We start from the raw sequence: 20,000 nt of genomic DNA, 5'->3' as shown, positions 1-20,000 counted from the left end.
TGCTGTCGACTGGGTTTGTTTGTGGCTTCACCTGCTAAAATGCTACGAAGGAACCGCTAATTACGGGGAAAGTAAATTATATAATTTAAGAGTGGGGGGACTTATGAGCCAATGCCCACGCGCATTTTTAAGGAAATAATTGGCATGTGGATTGAACTTCAGTCAGTACGAAGTCATATTCTGTCCTTTACTTGTCTGAATTGAAACATTGAAGCTCATTTCTTTCCAAATATGGCCTATGTGATTTTTTTAAAAACAAATCTGAATGGGATTCGTGTTACGCTACCGCTGTAGTGGTGCATAGTGATTCTGGTAGTTGCAATATTAAATATTTGGTTTTGTTTTGGTAATTAGAAACAATAACAATGAATTAACATGTTATCTTAGTTCAGAAGGCTAAACTCAGAGTTAGAAGGCCTGACCTGCGTATGAATCTTCCGAATAGCTAGCAATTATTATATCAAGTGTCATAATTAATTGGACTAAAAAGCGCGTACACTCCTTGATTTTCAACGTCCAATAAATGTGACGACTGCGAATTAGTTAGGCAGCGTGAATTAACACTGTCACGATTCCAATGCAAGTGTTGAATTGACAGTCATGTAGTCACTGACAGGCTGTCGCGACGGTGGCATTGCTCAGCATCGCTAATGTCCCATCGGGTTGTCGTCATTTGGCCTACTTGACACCAACACCATATGCCGGCCATCGCAGTGTAGTTGTCGGGAAATTCGGCGAAATACTTATACGTGTTGCTTCCATTTGCCTTAAAGATACCGTAAATGTATGAATAATTATCATGTTCATAGTCCTCAGTCCTGACCTTCTTAATCTCCAGCTCCTGGGTAAATTCATTCCTAACAACAAATCTTTGAATTTAATCAGAAAAGCGTCACATTTTTGTTGAAGGAAATCACATTCTGAGGCGTGTATAGCCACATTTGGTGTGCAGAAATGTGTACACCGCGCAGCGAATGAAAAACATCGTTTATTATTTATTAATAAATAATGATTATGATAATAGTAATAATTATTATTTTTATTTGTGGTATAGCAGCACCCATGGTGGTAACAGTTATAAATTGAAATCTATGATTTTGCATGTGCAGTGTGTGGGCAGCTACATACAGGTAATAACCTGGCATTAATGGGCACAAGAGCTTCTCAGTTTACAGTTACAAATATGTTACCGAAATAAGGAGTATATCTATTTTTTTATTTTTATTGTTTGCATGTTCTTAACGTTGAATGTGTGCCTCTTAATTGTTTGTGATTTACTTAACCTGACTTGCTACGGCTTTTCCTCGGAATGATTCGGAATCAGAAGGGCTAGAAAAGAGCTCTGGCCGTTAACAGCACGTGCTGATCATTGAGGTCCCGCGCCGCAGTTGCGGCTTGTTTAGTGACGTGATTGCAGAATTTTGCGTCGCGCAATCCAATGGTTAATTTTAACTGAATTCTAAGATAATCTGTATGCATTCGAGTCTATAGTATTGCGACAACTAATAAACACTACTTGGCTCTACTGATTATTATTAGATATAATCAGTTTTAGACTATTCAGGCCAGTGCAGACTTAAACTCTCATACTGCTTGAACTTGCAAGTTAAATACAGTTAATAACATAAGTATTTATGTTATGTGAATTTATATAAATTTAATGTAAGATATTTAATATTACTATCACTATCATCATTGTATTCATCATAATAATAATGATTGTCAGACTGAATATTTTCTGATGGTTATTATCATTATGATTCATGTAAATCATAATGTAACTATATGCAGTGTAACTATACAATGTGTAAACTTGTTTTATTTAATTTTACTTGTTTTTATTTAGTTTAATATGACATAAGACGTGAGAATGTGAAAGTCAAAAAACAATTTTTGAAGTTATTTCTTATAGTGGGGTGAATAAAACAAAAAAAATGCAGAACATGCTTTTCGTAGGAGATGCCAAAACACAAGAACCAACACGGTCCCAGCCACCGTTCAATAGTGCCGTGTGGTTCATTCCGTCACTGGTGAGCGAGAGAAATCAATGATTGGTGGATTCTAAACCAGAAGGCAATTGATTGGCTGCCGATAATAATGTCACCAAAAGCAAAAGAACGTAGTGATGTATTAAGACTGCCGGCAGGTGAGGACCACTAGAGGAACTCAGCCTAGACTCTAAAACAGACTGAATTTGCGCAATTGAAAAGCCAGTGGAGCGAGTACGGGTTCGTTTCATTGAAGTGACAATTCTGATTTAGTTTAAAAGCGGGGGAAGGCTGACGTAGATAAAGTGACCCTTTAAGTGCCAAAGCAACACGTTTTTCATGACGGGGGTGGTGGGGGATTGGATACTGAGTTGCTGCCCATTAAGAACACTATATATTCACTGAAGAGATGGATGCATGTGATGAACAAAGTGACTCTTAATATGAGAGTATGCGTACACAGGATTGTATGAAGGGAGATGAGCATCAAAATATACACACGCGCGCACATGCAGATCTACACACACACATACACACGCACGCACGCCTGCACTTGCACACAGTTGCACAGTTTAACAGCCCCCCACCCTCATGTGAAAGCAGTCACATGTGTTCTGATACCAGAGGGCATCTGATCAGGGCAGCTCCTGCTCATGGCTGCTTGGGGCTGCTCCGGGCTGCTCCTGCACTCTCTGCATGTGAAGCTCTGCTGGAGGGGCCCACAAGCTGATCATTACACCCCGCCACCTCCCCCCTCCATCCATAGGTCCAGTGCAGGTGTGGTGGGCAGGAGTGTGTGTGTGTGTGTGTGTGTCTTTCTGTCCGTCTGTCACCCTCACCCTCACCCTCACTCTCCAGGTGTAATTAATGGCTGAAAGTGAAGGCTCGGCGGGTGAATGGTAATGGGCCATCTGTAAAGAAATGAATTTGAAATTGTTGAGGTGCTCAAAAAACAAAACAAAAAAAAACATCAGCACACACCGAAACACGGACCTTGTGTGTGTGTTTGTGCGCGTGTGTGTGCCAGTCTATGTATGTGCGTATGGGTATGCATGTACATGTGTGTGTATTTGTACATGCGTATGTGTAGGCTACATGTGCGTGCGTAAATCTCGCACTAGCTGAGGCTTCTAATTCATTGGTCTATTGGGTCAGCCTCAGATTTCTCAGCTGTTCTGTAATAATTTAGGGAAATTTGAGAAGTGCTGCAACTGGTGACTGTCCTCCAGCTTTGTCCCTTCACGTGAACCACAGACAATGTCAAAACGTGGCGCCAGTTGGCTTTTAAAATCTCCCGGCTGATTTTGAGCATGGCTCGTTTCGAAGTTTGTGGGATTTGTTGTGTCTGTGTGCTTCAAACTGCCACGCTTTAAAATCGCTGCGCGTCGTGCCGTATGAATAAAGAGCAGATTTATTTGTGGCCGTATTTGTGTCGGCGAGTTACCCTTCAGCATTAAAAAACATGAAGTGTTGTTTTGCGGTACGTTGCTCTGGAGGTGTACATTGTTGTTGGCAACAATACTTTGGGGGATCTCTCATGACAATTTTCCAACTTATGGCAACAATTGACCTTGCGTTGCCGATGTATTTATCACGCAGTCTATATGTATTTTCATTGACAAGAAGGCTCACGCACACTCGCCTCTTTAGCGTGTGTTAGATACGCTGGGTTTTTTTTTTTTGTTTGTTTGTTTTTGCAAAAGGACGAACTTACCCTGAGAGCGTTTGGTCTGAAGTATCGATAAGAAAGGAGTGAGAGGTGCTTTCCTCGTTACGCTTGATTTTTTATTTATTTTTTCTTTTGCCGGATTTCACCAGTACGAGCTGAAATGAATCGACATTTTAACCAGGGTTTCATCGATTTGAGTTGATTAGACCGCAGAATATTGGTTGACGCCATGGCCGCGCATCTGAAGCGTTTTTGTTTGCCCAATTTCATTTGCTTGTTATTTGCTTGCTTCACATCTTTTTTTCGTAATATCAATGCAGTGTGGCCTTATTAAATCGAAATACTGACACTTTTTCCACACATGAGCGGCACATGCAAGAATTGACACTGTCGTTATTTGGCTTATTATCATTATTATTATGAGCAGTATAAGGTCTGCTGCCAAGAGTAGCAAGAGTCTATTTCAAAGATTCGTAGACGTCACCGTCTCTATTATTGTTTGTCTAGTTAATTTTAATTGTTCCGCAAATTAATTGTTAGTTTAAATGTACCGCAAAAATTAAACGTCCCTGTTCAGCTCGGGGTGCCTTGCATCAATGATTAGAGAACATCGCGACCTGACTGCTGAACCTGACCGGCACAGGTTGATGAGTAACCGATTCTTAGGAGACCAACTTGAAAATGAATGGGAGTTTACCTTGCAGAAACGCCACAGTTTATCAAATGAGAACAGGCGTACTTTACTATGGACGGTTTCAATACAGGTCATCGTCGTAATTAAAATGTCTTCCATTTTGAAATATGTCACTTGTTTTTCAGGTTTACCCATAAGAGGAACTCATTAATACACGACGGTTCAAATGTAGAGCTCGCAATCTCTCAATCTCTAAAATAACAATTCCGTTGTTAATCTACACGCAAGTAGGAACAAAACCATGTCGCAATTACATCACTGTAATTGGAGCAGTTAGCCAGTGACCTTGACAGATGATTAAATATGTAGGGCTGGCATATTAATTTATTTGGCAGACAATGCAGGGCACGGATGCAGGCAGTGAGTGGTTCACATTGTCTGCAGAATGTCGACTTCGACGTGATTTATTGTATCCTTTTGTGGTTTCAGTAGTATTTCTCGGGAGAGTGGTTGATATTCGATATTCTGCAAACCACCCCACAGCCAGTAATGGATATCTGTTACCTTAAATTTACACTGAGTAGGCAAACCCAATATACTAACTGTATAAAATTACATTTGGAACGAGGCCGAATTGGTTTTCTGCATTCGTAGTAGTGCTTCAAAATAACCGAATGCATTGCAGACGCGTATGCAATTATAGCTACTGCACTTATTTCATAAAAAAATCTGTAATTTAATTATCTAGGTGCGAGTTTTAATTTCAATCCACTGTGTTTCCAGAATCTTACTTGGGTCCCCGTTCTTCTGGCAACTCACAAAGTATGATTAATTCTTCAAGGTGGAGAAAACTTGCTGGAATGCGACTGTTGCCAGTTACTTATTGTTCAAAACAGCCGAAACGAAAACATTTTTTGACGAGGGTAATGGTCTCCGTATTGCCTATTGTCTAACGTTCAGACCCCACGCTCCCCTTGGCCCGTGTGGTCTTTTGCTGCCGCCTCGTGGGCTTAAGGCAAACTGCAGAGGTGTCGTTTAAATAAACACATTTATGCAAATATAGTTTATGCAATAATTTAAGCGATAGGATATTATTGATTGTTATCGTACACAAAGGTCTTCACCGGCCGAATTTATTTGTTGATCAGAAAATACGAATCAGTGTTGTTCGCTTGAATTTTATTTTTGTATTTTGTGCAAATAATTGATTTGTCTAAAATTTACATTTTGAATTTGCCTAAAGTAACTGGCCTGTGCATATAATTTCTCAAACATGAATGGCACTCTGATCATTGCAAACTGTCTTGTCTATACTTGACAACTATCTTTCGCTACAGGGTGCCTATAACCTGGACTATAGTGCCCTCTGCTGGACAAATGTGCGAAGTTCACGCATGCGCTGAAATAACGTGGAAGAACAAGGTTTCTGGTTAATCACTTGCTCGTCTTCTCCGCATGTGAGTCATACACATCCTTTATGTGGGTCTATAAGGTGCCTGTCAGAACTCTGCGTGAGCTGTTGATGTAATCTGATCTTGCCAAACATCAACTTTTTTTGTTCTCTTTTTTTCCCCTCTTGTGCGTATCCAATACGGTGATCAATCAATGACACTGCGTATCAATCAGAATACTGCAGTCGTATGTGAAAAGGCCTTCATTTTGTACCAGAGGTAAGGCAAGCACAAGAAACCCAGCCCACAGAAGAGTTTGGTCAGGGATCTCTAACAATGATCAGCCCATAGGACCTGTCTGTTGATTCTGAACTTCACTGTGTCCCTGGTAAGCTCTTGAGTTCTTTAGTGGCCCTTAAGAGTCTGGTATGCCAAGTTCTAGAGTGCCCCCTAAGAGTCTGGTGTGTTGAGTTCTAAGGTTAAAGTGAGGCACTTCTCCTCTTCCTTCAGCTACATCCCTTCATCCCTTTCAGGCCTTCTGAACAGTGCCAGCGTGGCATAATGGGTAAGAAACTTGTAGCTCTGAGGGTTGCAGGTTTGATTCCCCAGGTGGGGCACTGCCATTGTGCCCTTGACCAAAGGTGCTTGAACAGCTTCAGTAGAATGTGAGTTGTGTAAGTGGATACGAGTGTCTATTGTAAATTGTACTGTTACTGTAAATTTGAGCTGACTGTACCACCTTTCTGTAAGTAACTCAAGAGAAGTGACAAGTTGCTCTACAGGCCTTGTTGAGTTTTTGCATGAGCTGAACTACATCAGGGTATTTTTTTATTCCCTTCTGCCAAAACACAGCTAGGTAGGGTTTTTTAAAAACCTTTATTCAGTACTTGAAAACGCATTTATATCTTTGCTTCTGTGTGACATGAATGTCGGTTCATTAATGTGCCTGATTTATAAAAAGATAATTGAAGCAAAACCTTATTACTGAGAATAACATTTGCATGTGAAGGACTGAGGGGAATTTTTAAAAATAAAAATAAACTTGCACTATGACCTGTTGGCCATTGAGGAAACAAGAGTGCATCTGTTTAAATAAAAACAAGACTCAGGTCTGCTGGGTTCGATGAAACTAGCAGTGGTACACTGGCTTAAATAAACACAGGAAATGAGTAAATAGGGCTGGTTTAGAAAAAGAGCCAGAAAGCAATGACTTGCGTTGGTTTAACCGGGGGTCCTGAACGAGGCCTCTTCCCGGTCTGTTTCCACGCTGGGCGGAGCCCCGCGGCCGTTTCCCCGGCGACCGTTAGAGAGGTGTGACGGGTTGTGCCCCCCCCCGGCTGACGGCGGCCGTGCGGGTCCTCACGCCGTTCTGTTTGAGCGGCTAAACGCCGTCAGCGCCCGCGGAGAACGTGGGCAAACAAACGCCAGCGCGCCGGCCGCGGGAAACGCACAGGGGCATGCTGGGATACGTGTTAGTAGAACGATGGGTGGGGTGGGGTGGGGTGGGGTGGGGTGGGGTGGGGGGCATAAATGGAAATTAGCCAAAGGTAAATTCCACACAGATGTTAGGAAGTTTTTTATTTATTTTTTTTTTTCACAGAGTAGTCGGTGTGTGGAATAGCTTGCTGGGTCATGTAGTAGAGGCAGAAATTCTGTGGGTTGTCAAGACCAGACTTGATACAGTGCTAGATACTATCTAGTTTGCAGATAAGCTGAGCCACTAGGTGCACATTAGTGGTAGAAAAATGGGGAGCATTTTGGGCTGAATGGCCTGTTCTCATCATTATGTTATGCTATGTCGTTACATAGTTTTTCGGTACATAACCTATCAAGATCTTGCATCACTGTAGTTATTAACCTCGTGTGTGTGTGTGTGTGTTTTAATATTGCATAACTATAGCCCACATTGCTCTGATACTGAAGTTTCTTCAACTGGACCGGTGCAGAGGAGAGGTAGTGTGAGAGAAAAAGGGGGACAGTGAGGGAAAGGAGAGGGAGAGATGGAGGGATAGTGAGGGAGAAGTGAGGGGGAGGGAGAGAGAGAAATAGAGGGGGTTCCCTGATATTAAGAATGAAGAATTTAAAGTTTCTGTAACCACGGTTCCCAAACTGGGAGAAGACCGATTGATGTGACCTTGGATTATGTTAGCAGACGGAGAACATCAAAACTTCTGAATGTACTGTGTGGCGGCGCGTGTGCAATGAGCTAATGGCACCATCTAGTGGCAGTCAATGTCATGGCAATGGTCTGGTTAATAAGACTAAACAGTTTTTTGGGGTTTTTTTGCGAATGTTGTTAAACACTAGCTGTATATAAATGTAAATGTAAATGCAGTGCATTATTAAACAAAACTGCATATCTATTGCCACTTTTTACAGTAGGTTTTCAGGCATTTTACTGCTGTATGTTGCAGACCGTTAAAAAAAAAACATACGGTAATTAAGGATTGGGTGCATTTAAACACCTGGTATAGCTTCTGTCTTCGTGCATGAATCACTATCTTTCAGATCAAACAAATTAACGCTGGCTTCAACTATATCAGCACTAAGTGTAGACCTACATGAGCCAATCATTGGCGACCCACCAGCCTAATTAATCTTAAAGGTAAGAAGTGGTTTATAGGTTTAATGCCCAAGAACGAGGCGCTAAACCCTTGTATGCACATTGTCCAGTTTCTCACCAATTAGTGCCGTTTATAACAGCAAACATAGGAGGAAGCGCTCAGGCAGGTAGCATAGTCGACTCCGGTCACGCAAGTGACAGGTTGTTCACCTAAGCGTGAGGCGAGCGGTGCGCGAGGACCCACTATTCAATAATAAACTAATTGACCATTTTGTTTCGCATTAGCTCTGTGTGTTCAGCTAATCTGTTCCACTTAAAAACCTGGAAATTTTCACCCCATCATAACGAGATGGGAAAAGTAGCACTTTCTTGTGTTTGTACCACCAGCTTGAGAAATGGAGACGCGTAGCCACCTGTGCATCCCCAGTTCCATCACGTTCAGTCACCCCCCCAATAATTCTGACTTAATTACTCCATTTTGCATGCTTAAAAGGGAATAGCAACTTTTCGTCCAATGCATCTCCTCGCGCTTCGTCATGGAGACGGCTGTGGAGGTCTCCGTGGTCTCCGCATCTTCTAACTGCCGTTACATTGTGAAATTAAACAAGGTTGTTATACACTGCAGCTGTTTATTTCACGTTGACTTGTATGAAGTAGTTTTGAAAATGGTATTCATCCGTCTTGTAATACATACTTACAGGAGTTTAATGGTTTCAATGCTAAAAATCTAAAATCCCACTATTGGGTAAAATTAGTTGTGTGGCAACATCGGTCACTTTTCTCTCTTTCTGGGTATTCTGTGCTGTGCAGTGGATGTTTCACAGCGTCTGTTTGCTCTCTCGTCAGAGGGGTTGTTAACAAACAGAGCTTGAACTCATGAATAACGGTGCGTGTCCTCCGAGTAGGCGATCAGTGTCCTTTTGAAATTTCGGGGCAACAGGAAACGCTCTATTTCCTGGAAAAACGCATTAAAACGCATTATTGGAAATCTCTATTGCCACTATTGCGCAGGTTTAAAACGGGTTCTCCTCGGTCGTCTTTTTGTCTGTCTTGTCTCGGCGTTAGAAGTCATTGTATTTTCCATATTAAACCGTTCAGAGTGAGACAAAGGGCCGCGAGGACTTCAAACGATTCTAATGGATGTTAATGACTATTAGATAGAGTGGAAGCCATTGGTTCACAAATAAAATGCAAAAAAAGAGGATTTTTTACAATAGCCTACCCTAAAATGTTTCAGGACTCAAATGAACTGCATTTTTCTCTTCTGCCAGGCCGTTTGACTGCGCGGACCTCATGCAGTTTTTCAGAAGTGTTAGCTCCATGAGAATTTTCGCACCTAGCCGCACAACGAAAGTCATGGATACCAATTTCCATGTGATTCTAAAAGCAATCCGTGGTGTTGGTCCCAATAGCGAAAGCGCAGTTTGTTTTCGTTCAAATGGTCCTGTGAGTTCAACTAGTTTAGAACTTTAAGTTGCCGTGATGGATGTGATCTATATAATGTGCCTGTCCAACACCACACAAATATAGGCCTACATATCTGTTCATGAAGTGATTAACGAATGCGTCAGTCAATGTGGATTAGTCATTTCTTTTTTTTGAAAACCTGAGGTTGACACACTCCGTTTAGAAGAGCTGATAAAATATTAAGGACACTTGATTTCTGTGTTTATTTGTACATTTTGACAATATTAGAGCCACCATAAGCGCGTTATTTCAAGGGATTTTGAAGTGTCGTTTCAAATATGCTGTTCGTAAATAGAACGCAGATGAACAGACCATTTTTGGATCTAGAAAAGCACATAGCGTACTGTTCACTTCTGTCTTGTCAGGCGATGCACGTAGGATGAAGATTTGATCTTCGCATTATTTTAGAAACGCGCATTATTTTAGAAACGCGCTCCTTGTTCCTATAGATAAATGAGCTTTTTTTCTGAGGCTCAATCTCCGCATACGTAGGCCTATCGTTTTCAGATATTTTTCGGCAAAAAAGACACTTTTAAAAATGTCCACCATCCGCATAGCTCATTTTGAGAGTATACATTTATTTTACAAATTTAAACATTCTGATTTGTTATGAAAATAAAACTACATGAAACTATCTCCATTTTCCTGGGAAAAGTAAAGATTTGAGATGGCAAAGTTGCTGTTTTCAGGTGCCTGCTGTCAAACGGTTTCTGTCAATATCCCTGGCATTTAGCAGGTAATTGTGATTAGATTTTTTTGTACCGATATATTGTTCTTTCAATCAAATTAACGTTATTCTCTGACAATTAGTCGAACGGTAGCGGCACTTGTCACGCTTTCTTGCCTAAGGAGAGAGACGGATATTGGAACTGGATTTAAGTGTAACCTGTGTCAGTTTCGAGGCGGCACAAGTCAGTCAAATCAGATTTGACCAGAGCGACAACAGGCCAGGACTGCAGTTGCTAATGGATCGCCGAAACTATGGAAGTATGTGTATTTCAATCTCGGTGTTCGGAATACCATTGCCCATTTGTCTCAATGTAGATTAGGCCAGTTATTTTTTTCTCCATTTCCCCTGATTGTGGATTACAGTTGCGGTGAAGCATTTTCGTAATGTAGACTTAAACTGCGTGTGTCCATTTTTACAGTTACTAAAATTTGAAAATGAACATTGTAAAGGTGTATGCATTCATGCCAATGGTAAAGAAGCGAAGAACTTTACAGCATTGTGCTTACTCCACCCACACCCTTTCCTCCTGCGTTAGCACTCCATGCAAAGCCATAATTATCATTCATAATAATATCATCTATGAATTGTTATGATGGTTGACACTTCTGTGGCTGGGGGGGTAGGGAGCTACTGAGCTACCAAAGTAGATCTGGAGGACCAAGGCTTTTCCCTCCTGTGAAATGGCTGACAAAACAGTGAGTGGTGCAGACAAACACCGCACTCTGATTCCATGGGGGTTTAGCAGTGTCCCAGCATCCTTTGCTAATTGGGATGGCGGCGGGAGGGGGTCACCAGGCCTCGCCGTCCCTCCCGTTTCCCAGGGTTCTCTGTCTCCGGCCCACAGGACCCGCGACTCCCCTCCACAATGAGATTACGCCCCCACTGATCTCATCAGAAACGGGGTTTATCGGGATTTGTGGGTGCCCCCCCCCCCCCCCCCCCGTGCGTGTCGGGGGGGGGGGAGGGGTGCTCTTAATCACCAACCCAGGAAACGGCAGCGGTGCCACAGGATCCACCGCTTCCCTCTTTGTCTGTTTAAATCCCTGACTGTGATACAGCTGTCAGGGCTGTCCTCCACTCTGCCTACACTCGTCTCCATTAGGAGGTCTTTATCAATGAGGACAGGTAGTCAACAGAGTGCGTCTGACACACACGACACGTTGCCTCTCTGTATGTCACTGCCCCGAATACCTTTGCCTCCCCAGAACCGTGTTGTCCAATTACAGGAAATCACGTAGCATCCTTTTGGGGTGCAAGTGTATTTTTCATGAATCTAAAATCAATCTGCAGCTCCGCTCTCACCCCTCCTATTCCATTTTTACATTTATGTTTTGGGCATTTATAGCCGATGCTCTTACCCAGTGCGACTAATAATTAGTGCACTAGTGCACACCGCTGGCACATTTGAGCCATGAGTGGTCTTATTATGATATTGCTATAGCATAGTTATGTCACATGTCCTTCAAGAATTCTGCATTTGGGTTAGATGAGCAAGTGGATGGTTGGAGTTTGTGTGAAGTGATGTAATTTGGTTCCAGTCGTAGATGCATACTTGCACTGGCGCGCACACACACACTTATGCACACTCATGCACACACACACGCTCAGATCAATTTGGACACCCTCCCCATTGTCTCCTTCCTGTTCTAACTGTTGTTATGGCATCAACAACACAGGGCCCACAACAGGAGTCTCTTCCTGTCTGGATGTAAGCCGACTGTGGGGAGCTTCTACCCCCTCAAACTCATCCTGGGACCCTGTACACAAAGCATCACTTCCTGTTCTGTCTGCTCCTGCGTTTTTGAGAGTCCCGTCTGACTGCTTCTGTGAATGTGAGCCTGTCACTGCACTTCTGCGCTCTTCTGTCCTGTCAGCTGTAAAAAAAAAAAAAATAATAATAATTTTTAAAAAAGGCAGTGTGTTTTTATAATGGGGATTAAACTGCCTGTAGGGATTTTTAATGTTGGGAATCCGTAAGCTCGGGGTTAGAGGCAAACTCTGCTGTCAGACATGTCCCATAAACTGTGGCTGTCGGAGCCATTCCAGGACCCCACCTGGCCCCAAGTAATCTGCTCACCTGGTCTGGCCACAGGTAATCTGCTCACTTGAAGGCAGGTTTTCTCAAATGTGAAGTGTTTGATAATCTGATTGGATTTGGATCAGTTCACACAGTTGTATTTATCAATGTATTGATTTAATGATTGTTTTAAACTTTATTGTGCTTATTTACGAGGCTAAGTTCATTCAAATACATATTTTCACTCTGTTCAAACTGCTTTTTCTGAAACTATTGGAAACAAAACCAAACACAATCAGACACATTTGACATGTTATTACTCATTGTTGTCTGTGTAGGGTGACTGACCAGCTGTAAAAGTAATCTCATTAGATCGTTTCCTGCGGATCTCAGCTGTAACGGATCTCAATAACATGTCGGGGCACGGGCAAAATGTGAAGCCAGATTATTGTCTCCTTTTGAATAACCATAGTCCTTGGTTCCGGAAACTCCTCGTATGGTGACTAGAATGGACGTGCACCCGGAGTTGGCTGTAATATTTTTTTTTATACTTTTATACTAAAAATATTTATTTTGTATTTGTTCCCTAATTACTCCTCTTCGGGCTGGACGACAGTGAAATGTGACCTGAAATGGGATTTGTAGGACTAACACAAAAATTGGAAAGCGGGGGATCTTTAAACGTACTACTGTTTCTTTTGTCTCCGAGAGACATTTTAATTGGTTTTATTCCCAAATAATAACATTGTGTAATCGGATTGTGTGACGTTAAATCCTTTCGCCTACCGTTTTCAAATGTTTTTTTTTTTCTCCTCCCCCTGTCAACAGAAAACTGAAGATAAATCCCATTTGATGGACATATTTTCAGTCTCAGTACCTTATTGTAAACTAATTCATCTGTACCGTTATTTGTTGGATTGTGTTAATCAAGTGTGCCAAAGTATTCCGCGTGTTAAATTACAAACAAGGGAGATCAAGCGTGGTGTACGAACCATGAGTTGTACTCACAGTTAATGCAATAGCTCTTTTACAATAACACAATTTAATTACACTGCATATTATTGGGCATAAAGCGGTTTAGCCAAGCAGCGGCGGCGTCTGTTTAAGTTTGTGCCTTTTGATCGAACTGGATACACGTAAGCCTGTTATCTGAGGTAATCCAAACTTTTACACGTTAATTGCAAGGATAAAGAATAGGTTTCTGAAGGTTAAATTCACGGTTTAGTCTTTCTGAGATCCAATTGACTTTGTAATCCGTCTGGTTTACGGCCGTCAGGCACCGGCTGCATTGCTTCCATTTTATTCTAACGAACTTAAAAGCGGTCAATGAACCGAATTTAATTACATTCACATTGTTTCGAGATAAGATGCATTCATTTGTGTGTGTATGTGCGTGTCTGTCTGTGTGTTGGAGGATGGCATGACGTCTTGCCTTATGTTTGATGTGTCAGTTTTGACTTGCTGTCGGATGTTTTTCCCCAGTGAGGAAGGTTTTTTGTTTTTTTTTTTTTTTGGAAATTTTGGAAATATATTTTGGGACTGATCTATAGACGCCACCGCAAAACTGGTGGGCTACTTGATTATTTATGCTCTGACTTTGTTATTCTACCACTTTCATTCTGTTTCTACTGTATATAAACATATAGAATATGCTGTAGGAGGAGGTAAGAGCGGTTGTCTGGCAGTCGGAGGGTTGCCAGTTCTCTGAGCAAGACACCTAACCCCTAATTGCTCCCAATGAGCTGATTGGTACCTTGCATGGCAGCCTTTCACCGTTGGTGTGTGAATGAGAGGCATCAACTGTAAAGCGCTTTGGATAAAAGCGCTATATAAATGCAGTCCACTTTACCATTTACATACGTTCTCTTTTGGAAAAATGAAAACATGACCCGGGGGTCCAATTTTTAAAACATTTATCCAACAACCTACTGACATCATAAACCACTTTCCTGAACGCCGAATGTAATTTAACTGATTATTTCAACAAAATATGATTGTCATTTAATGTAATGTAATTTCCGGCATTGCGTTCATATACGTGTAGACTGGTCTATAATAATGTATTTCACTGGTTTTCAGTCCTTTACGCTGTAACTCACAGGGATACGGTTTCACCATAACATGTTTTTAATTAGCCTAGTTTTCTTACGACGACGTGGACCTGCTCCTCTTCCTCTATTAGAATGTGTAATGGCTTATTGCAATTCATTCCAATACCGCTATACCGAAAACATCAATACACAGCGAGTGAAAATATGTGCTGCACTAATGTGTAGACTGTTCCAGGTCGATCTCGGTGAACCTTGGTTGGTGGATTAAATGAAATGCTTGGATAAAATCTGAAAATATATTTATTCTTGATTATAGAAAAATGTACAACATGTATCAAAACAAAACATTCTTCAGAGCAGTGAGGCAACACGGGTAATTTTAAAAATATATCCATTTCATAAATATTTATACAAATAGTAATAGTTTACTCTGCCACTCTCCAGTAGCGTATGTACAAAAGTTTTTTTTTTATTTTTTTTTTTTAAATCCAGTTGTGGGACAGTTCATAAGCGTTCTGCAGTTGCGCCGACGGGACTTTTAGATATCCACGTCTGAGTCTGCTGAAAAGTCGATTTCCTCTTCCTCCTCCCCTTCATCGTCGCGGCCCTGCGAGCCAGGGCTCTTCTGCGGGGCCGCGAGGCCGAGTTTAGCCAGCTTGGCTTGCTGTTGCTCCAGGGACTGTTTCCTCCACTTGATGCGCCGGTTCTGGAACCAAACTTTTACCTGTAGAGGGGATGGAACGCGATTAGTGGTCTGAATTATGCTTATTAATGCATTCGATGCTTCATAGTTGTTGTGTATGGTTTCCTCCGCCTGCATACTATACAATAATGTATAATAATGGTAATGTATAAGCATGAAGAATCGCCTCGAACACACTGAGAAACTTTGAATTTCGGTCTCCGTATTGGTTAAACTGTTCGAGTGGAATATGGGATGGCGAAGCAGGAGCTGAACGGCAAAGATATTTACCTGAGCCTCGGTTAGATGCAGCGCGGACGCAAGGATGAATCTCTCCGAGCCGACCATATACTGCTGGCGGGCGAACTCTTTCTCCAAGCGGGACAGCTGCTCGTTGGTGAAGCTGGTGCGCATTCGTTTCGATTTCCCCCCTTTGTGTTTGAATGATTGAATATTGGCCTTAGACGCTGCAGTGTCTGTGGAAAGATGACAAGCAATACATTAGCAACACGCATCGCAGACCGGGTTGACAGCTGCACTGTTTAGAAAGCACTTTATCCCTTAGAAAAAAAATCAGGCAGTAGTCGTTACCTTCAGCGTAAAACGTGCCACGACATGTCGTCTGGTAAGTGAATGGCGGGCAGTAGTACACGGGGTATCCGGGTTGGGTGTGCACGATGTTCGGCGCGTAGAGGTAGTGAGGCATCGGTGCGCACATCTGTCCTGCGGGCGGAATAGGCGAGGCCGCAGGATGGTACTTTCTTCCGATGTGAGGGTGGCTCACTCGTTCGTTTCCAGGCTGATCAGAGCGACCCAGTAACGCGTCGATGGTGAACGATTTCCCGCTGCTGGGTTTTGTAGGCGCGGTACACTGGCCGCCAGAGTACTCCGGATACAGCGGCGCGAATGGGCGCATGGGGTAACCGTAGGTTCCCACGGGCCTGGGTGGAATTTGCATGTTTCGAAAATTTTAAAGAAAAAAGTCAAAGTCTGGGGGGGAAAAAAAGGAAAAAGTGCAAAGCCTGTTAGATCCAAACGCGTCAGTTCTTCAGGCGAGGACTGGAGATGTCGAATGCTGCTCTGCCAGGTCATGTACCCCGTTTTATACTCTGCTCAAAGTCAGAGGTGTCAAAGGCCCCCCTCCGCGCCTTTGTCTTCTTAAGTAGCAGATGAGGAAAGAAAGACCAGCCCAACAAGGCCTCCAATTAATTGATTGACTTGTGACAAGCTGGGATTGTCAATGGGCTGATGGTTGTGGCCATGACAAGACACTCGGGGAAGCACACACCGAAAAGGGGGATTGGTTTTTGGAAAGGGGGGTGGGGGCTTCGTACAAATTCTTGCGAGGATCTGAGCTCCAAAAGCAATCATTACCGCTGAGAAGGCCTTGATGTCGCCTAATCATCTTATTCGTGTCTTGGGAATCAAAGCCAGTCGGCACATATTACAAGCAGCGGAACAAATAGCTTCACCACTGGAGAGCAAATAGAAAATAGAGAAATCGCATTATTTTAAAAGCGCGACCCATGCCTTTCGACAACGTGGTTAAAAAATCCACAATGCAGAATCCTGTTTATTTGAAACGTGCACTGTGTGAGTTTTAATGTAGACCTATTACACCGCCGTGTACTGACAACCTAGTCGTTAATTTATTTGTAGTTTTAGGTCTGCCCCCATTTGTGCTTATTCTGTGTTGTATGGAATTCACAAGGAGCAGGAAAGGCTAGAAGTTTGTCACGCGCCCCTCTGGCCCAGGTGCCGCGATGGCACCTTGTGGAAAGTGTCCCGTTTTGCAGCTGCGGCGTCGGCTGAAAATGGGAAAATGGCCGAAGCTGCACCCAGGCGTCAAATCTTGCGGCCCTGGTGTGATGACAACGTGGTGCTGCTGGTTTTGCTAACTGCGAGGTGCATAATCCCAATGGCCGCGTTAATCCGCGATCCGATCTGATAATTAAAACACTTACCTGTGACATGAATTGTTTTCTCTCTATACAAACGCTGAGTACCAGCTGCCACGGTTGGCAGGTCTGTATCGACGATGGCATATGGAAAAAAGATAAATAAAAATACGCACGATGGCAGCCTCTCAATGAAAATAAATAATTTATCAATAATCACATTTTGTGTATTTTGTCAGTTTGGTTGCAGTAAGGCTCTTATAACATTAAATTGCACCATGTTTTCCGCTCCTATCAAAAACGAATAAATATTAAAGACTGAACATTAAGAAATATATCTTGTCCGAATGCTTATGACTCATCTCTATTGACAATCCATCTGTATGTGGCAATGCATACTTATTTCCTTCGTAGGAAATTAGTTATGTAAAGAGGCCTTCTCCGGTATTAGTTCTTAATTAGAGACTTGAAAAGGAACTGATGAAAAGCCGAGCGGCTTCTTTAAAGGGCCGGCTTTGCTTGCTTACACTGTTTTCGGACAAAGCGCCCTCTCTTTTAAGCGAGGATTATGACCAGCTCTGCAAACTTTGTCAAGCTAATTTCCATCATTGGGAAGTAGTGCAAAAACGACGTCCCCAGAACTTTAAATAACTGTTAAAACACGTTCAAACAGTCGCGGGAACAGCGTTTCTCTTTGACATCTGAACGTTCTAATTATTCGCTTTACCTGACACCAGAACGCTTAATGGACAGCGCAAACACGGGAGCTCGCGAGGATGCCAAAACAATGACTGGACATCAGAGTGCGTAACTCACGGACCACCCACCCCAACCCCCCTAAAGTTAGTTAACGGATTTCTCACAACTGGAAAGAGAAAGGATCAAGTCGTTAGTCTGTGTTTACACCATGCATATTACTGCTCTCCCCACCCCCCCTACGCAGTAGTTCCTGAACATCTGCGGGCTCGCGCTGCCCTGATATTGGCCTCGAAACCAGCATACCTTTAGGAGACAAAATAATAGGCCTACATTTCAGCGTTATATATTTAGCATTTTCGCCTAAATTAGCGCAATAAAGGGAAGTAATAGATTCAGTCAAGTAATGGAAGACAATGTCATTACTGCCCGTAAAGACTTGTGTGCAACACATCTTAGGGAGCCGGTAGGTAGGATATGTTGGCCTGCTTCACAAGACTACATTTTCTTAAGTTATTTTTGTTCCTTTGCATTTCATTTTAAGCTGTGCTTCTCTGGACCTCAAACAGGGACCCCTGGTCACCTGGCACCTCCAGTGCCTTGTCCTGTTATCAAACATGGCTTCTCTTGTAATTATGTTCCCTCCAAAAGAGGAACAGTCCGTCTGAAACAATGATGACCGCAGAACTGCCACCATCTTCCTATGCCAACCAGAAAAACCCTTTTGCTGACTGTGCCCTGGTGTTCTCTGCCCAGTGACCAGTACCTCATTACTCCCCGAACACTTCCATCTCTAGACCCACTTAAATGATTATCCTGCAGGTGAGGACCCTCACCTCAGTGAACTGATTGTCACCTCTTGAACCTACTAAAAACTGCACCGCAGTGGCTGTTTTAACAAATTAAAAATTATAGAATTATTGATGTCAAAATCAGTCTCTTCAACATTTGTGCTTATGTAAGACATCCCTTCCACTATAATGTGCTTATGTCAGTACTGCATACAGCATAGTTTTCCCTCAATGTGAACCCAATGACAAAATGAATTGCTGCTCTCACAGTGCTCACTGACAGGTTAGCTGAAGGTTATGAAATGTTTATAGATGAATGTTCCTCTCCTTAGACTATTATGTTTAATGTATTTATTCAGAATTTGTGCTTTGGCTACTGGTTAGCTTGCACTAGTACTTTAGAGAAGCTGAATCCTGGAATGCTGCTAGGCAGGTGTGGTACTGTTGCTCATATTAATCTGGTGGAAGCACTCATTTCCCCTGCGTTGCAGGTCTGGATGAAGCCATCTGCCTGATAGATATAATGTATTTGTCCTAATACTGTAGCCTATTCTTCTGCCTAGTTGGCTTTGCAGATGTTAGACCAGAATAGTGTTCATTGTTCTCGGCTAGAAATAGCTGTACAAAATAAGTAATTGTACCTTACTGAACCCGTGTTCAGCAGTTGTCTACGATCATGAAATGCACTTTTTTTGTACGTCGCTTTGGATAAAAGCGTCTGCCAAATGAATGTAATGTAATGTAATGTAGTGTGTTCCCAGTTCTCTCGTTCCTGCATTCTTTCTGCTTGTGTCGCTCTCACGATAATTTATTTTAACGCATCTTGAGTAATTTCTTTCTTAATATGATGACCTTGTAAGCTGGCTAAATTGGATAGTGGTAACAGCCACAGTAATGGTACTGAGGGTAATTATGATGGGGGTGATGATGATGATGATGATGGTGGTAATGATGATGGCAGTGATGACGATGATGTTGATGTTAATGGCGACAGGTTAACCGTAGTGTCAGGGACCGTGAGGCTGGTGCTCTTGAGCTCTTGCCGGTGGTCCCTTTGTGTATTGAAGCCAGACGCTGACCCCAGTCCCTCCCCAGCTCCTATTGGCTCATAACGCAGCATTGGGGAGAGCAGGAGCTCACGGGCCTGTCCCGTTTTGGGGTTACGCCTTTAAACACGCTCCCCTTCCCCACCTGTACAAGTACACACAATCCACACCTCTTCCTCTTCTCTCTCTTCTCGTTCCTTTAGAATTTCGATTTGAAATTTGTGTATGGTAAACTATGTCTGGGCCTGAATAGACAGCTATTTTGTTTGAAATTACAGTTAATTTGTCCCTTCTTATGACATTCATTGTGCAGTCCCCCGACAAACCCGAAACCCAGCTTATAACATATATTTTGTGTTTATTTATTAAACATCTAC

The 20,000-nt window shown here is 42.6% G+C and overlaps 1 protein-coding gene and 1 long non-coding RNA gene across 2 annotated transcripts in view; one reads left to right on the top strand and one right to left on the bottom strand.

Annotated features, from left to right (window-relative positions):
* LOC118227416 overlaps positions 1–20,000 on the top strand; it is an 80,475-nt gene that overhangs the window by 684 nt on the left and 59,791 nt on the right. The gene's annotated exons all lie outside the window — the stretch shown is intronic.
* noto (notochord homeobox) lies at positions 14,843–16,297 on the bottom strand. Its single transcript, XM_035417837.1, has 3 exons — positions 15,784–16,297; positions 15,484–15,668; positions 14,843–15,234 (listed from the first exon to the last, which is right to left on the bottom strand). The coding sequence occupies exons 1-3, from the start codon at positions 16,148–16,150 to the stop codon at positions 15,049–15,051; spliced, it is 738 nt and encodes a 245-aa protein (XP_035273728.1). The 5' UTR covers positions 16,151–16,297; the 3' UTR covers positions 14,843–15,048.

The sequence above is a fragment of the Anguilla anguilla genome, chromosome 5 (assembly GCF_013347855.1).
Source record: "Anguilla anguilla isolate fAngAng1 chromosome 5, fAngAng1.pri, whole genome shotgun sequence".
NCBI lineage: Eukaryota > Metazoa > Chordata > Actinopteri > Anguilliformes > Anguillidae > Anguilla > Anguilla anguilla.
Note: the sequence above shows the minus strand (reverse complement) of the source record. Positions and strands in the feature narration are given on the sequence as shown.

What these genes read in the sequence shown, in the direction of transcription:
- noto (XM_035417837.1), bottom strand. Translation starts at nt 16,150, where the DNA reads ATGCAAATTCCACCCAGGCCCGTGGGAACCTACGGTTACCCCATGCGC. An exon ending in TGGCACGTTTTACGCTGAAG is followed by an intron (nt 15,669 to 15,783) that starts GTAACGACTACT and finishes ATCTTTCCACAG; the next exon opens with ACACTGCAGCGTCTAAGGCC. An exon ending in TGCATCTAACCGAGGCTCAG is followed by an intron (nt 15,235 to 15,483) that starts GTAAATATCTTT and finishes TCCCCTCTACAG; the next exon opens with GTAAAAGTTTGGTTCCAGAA.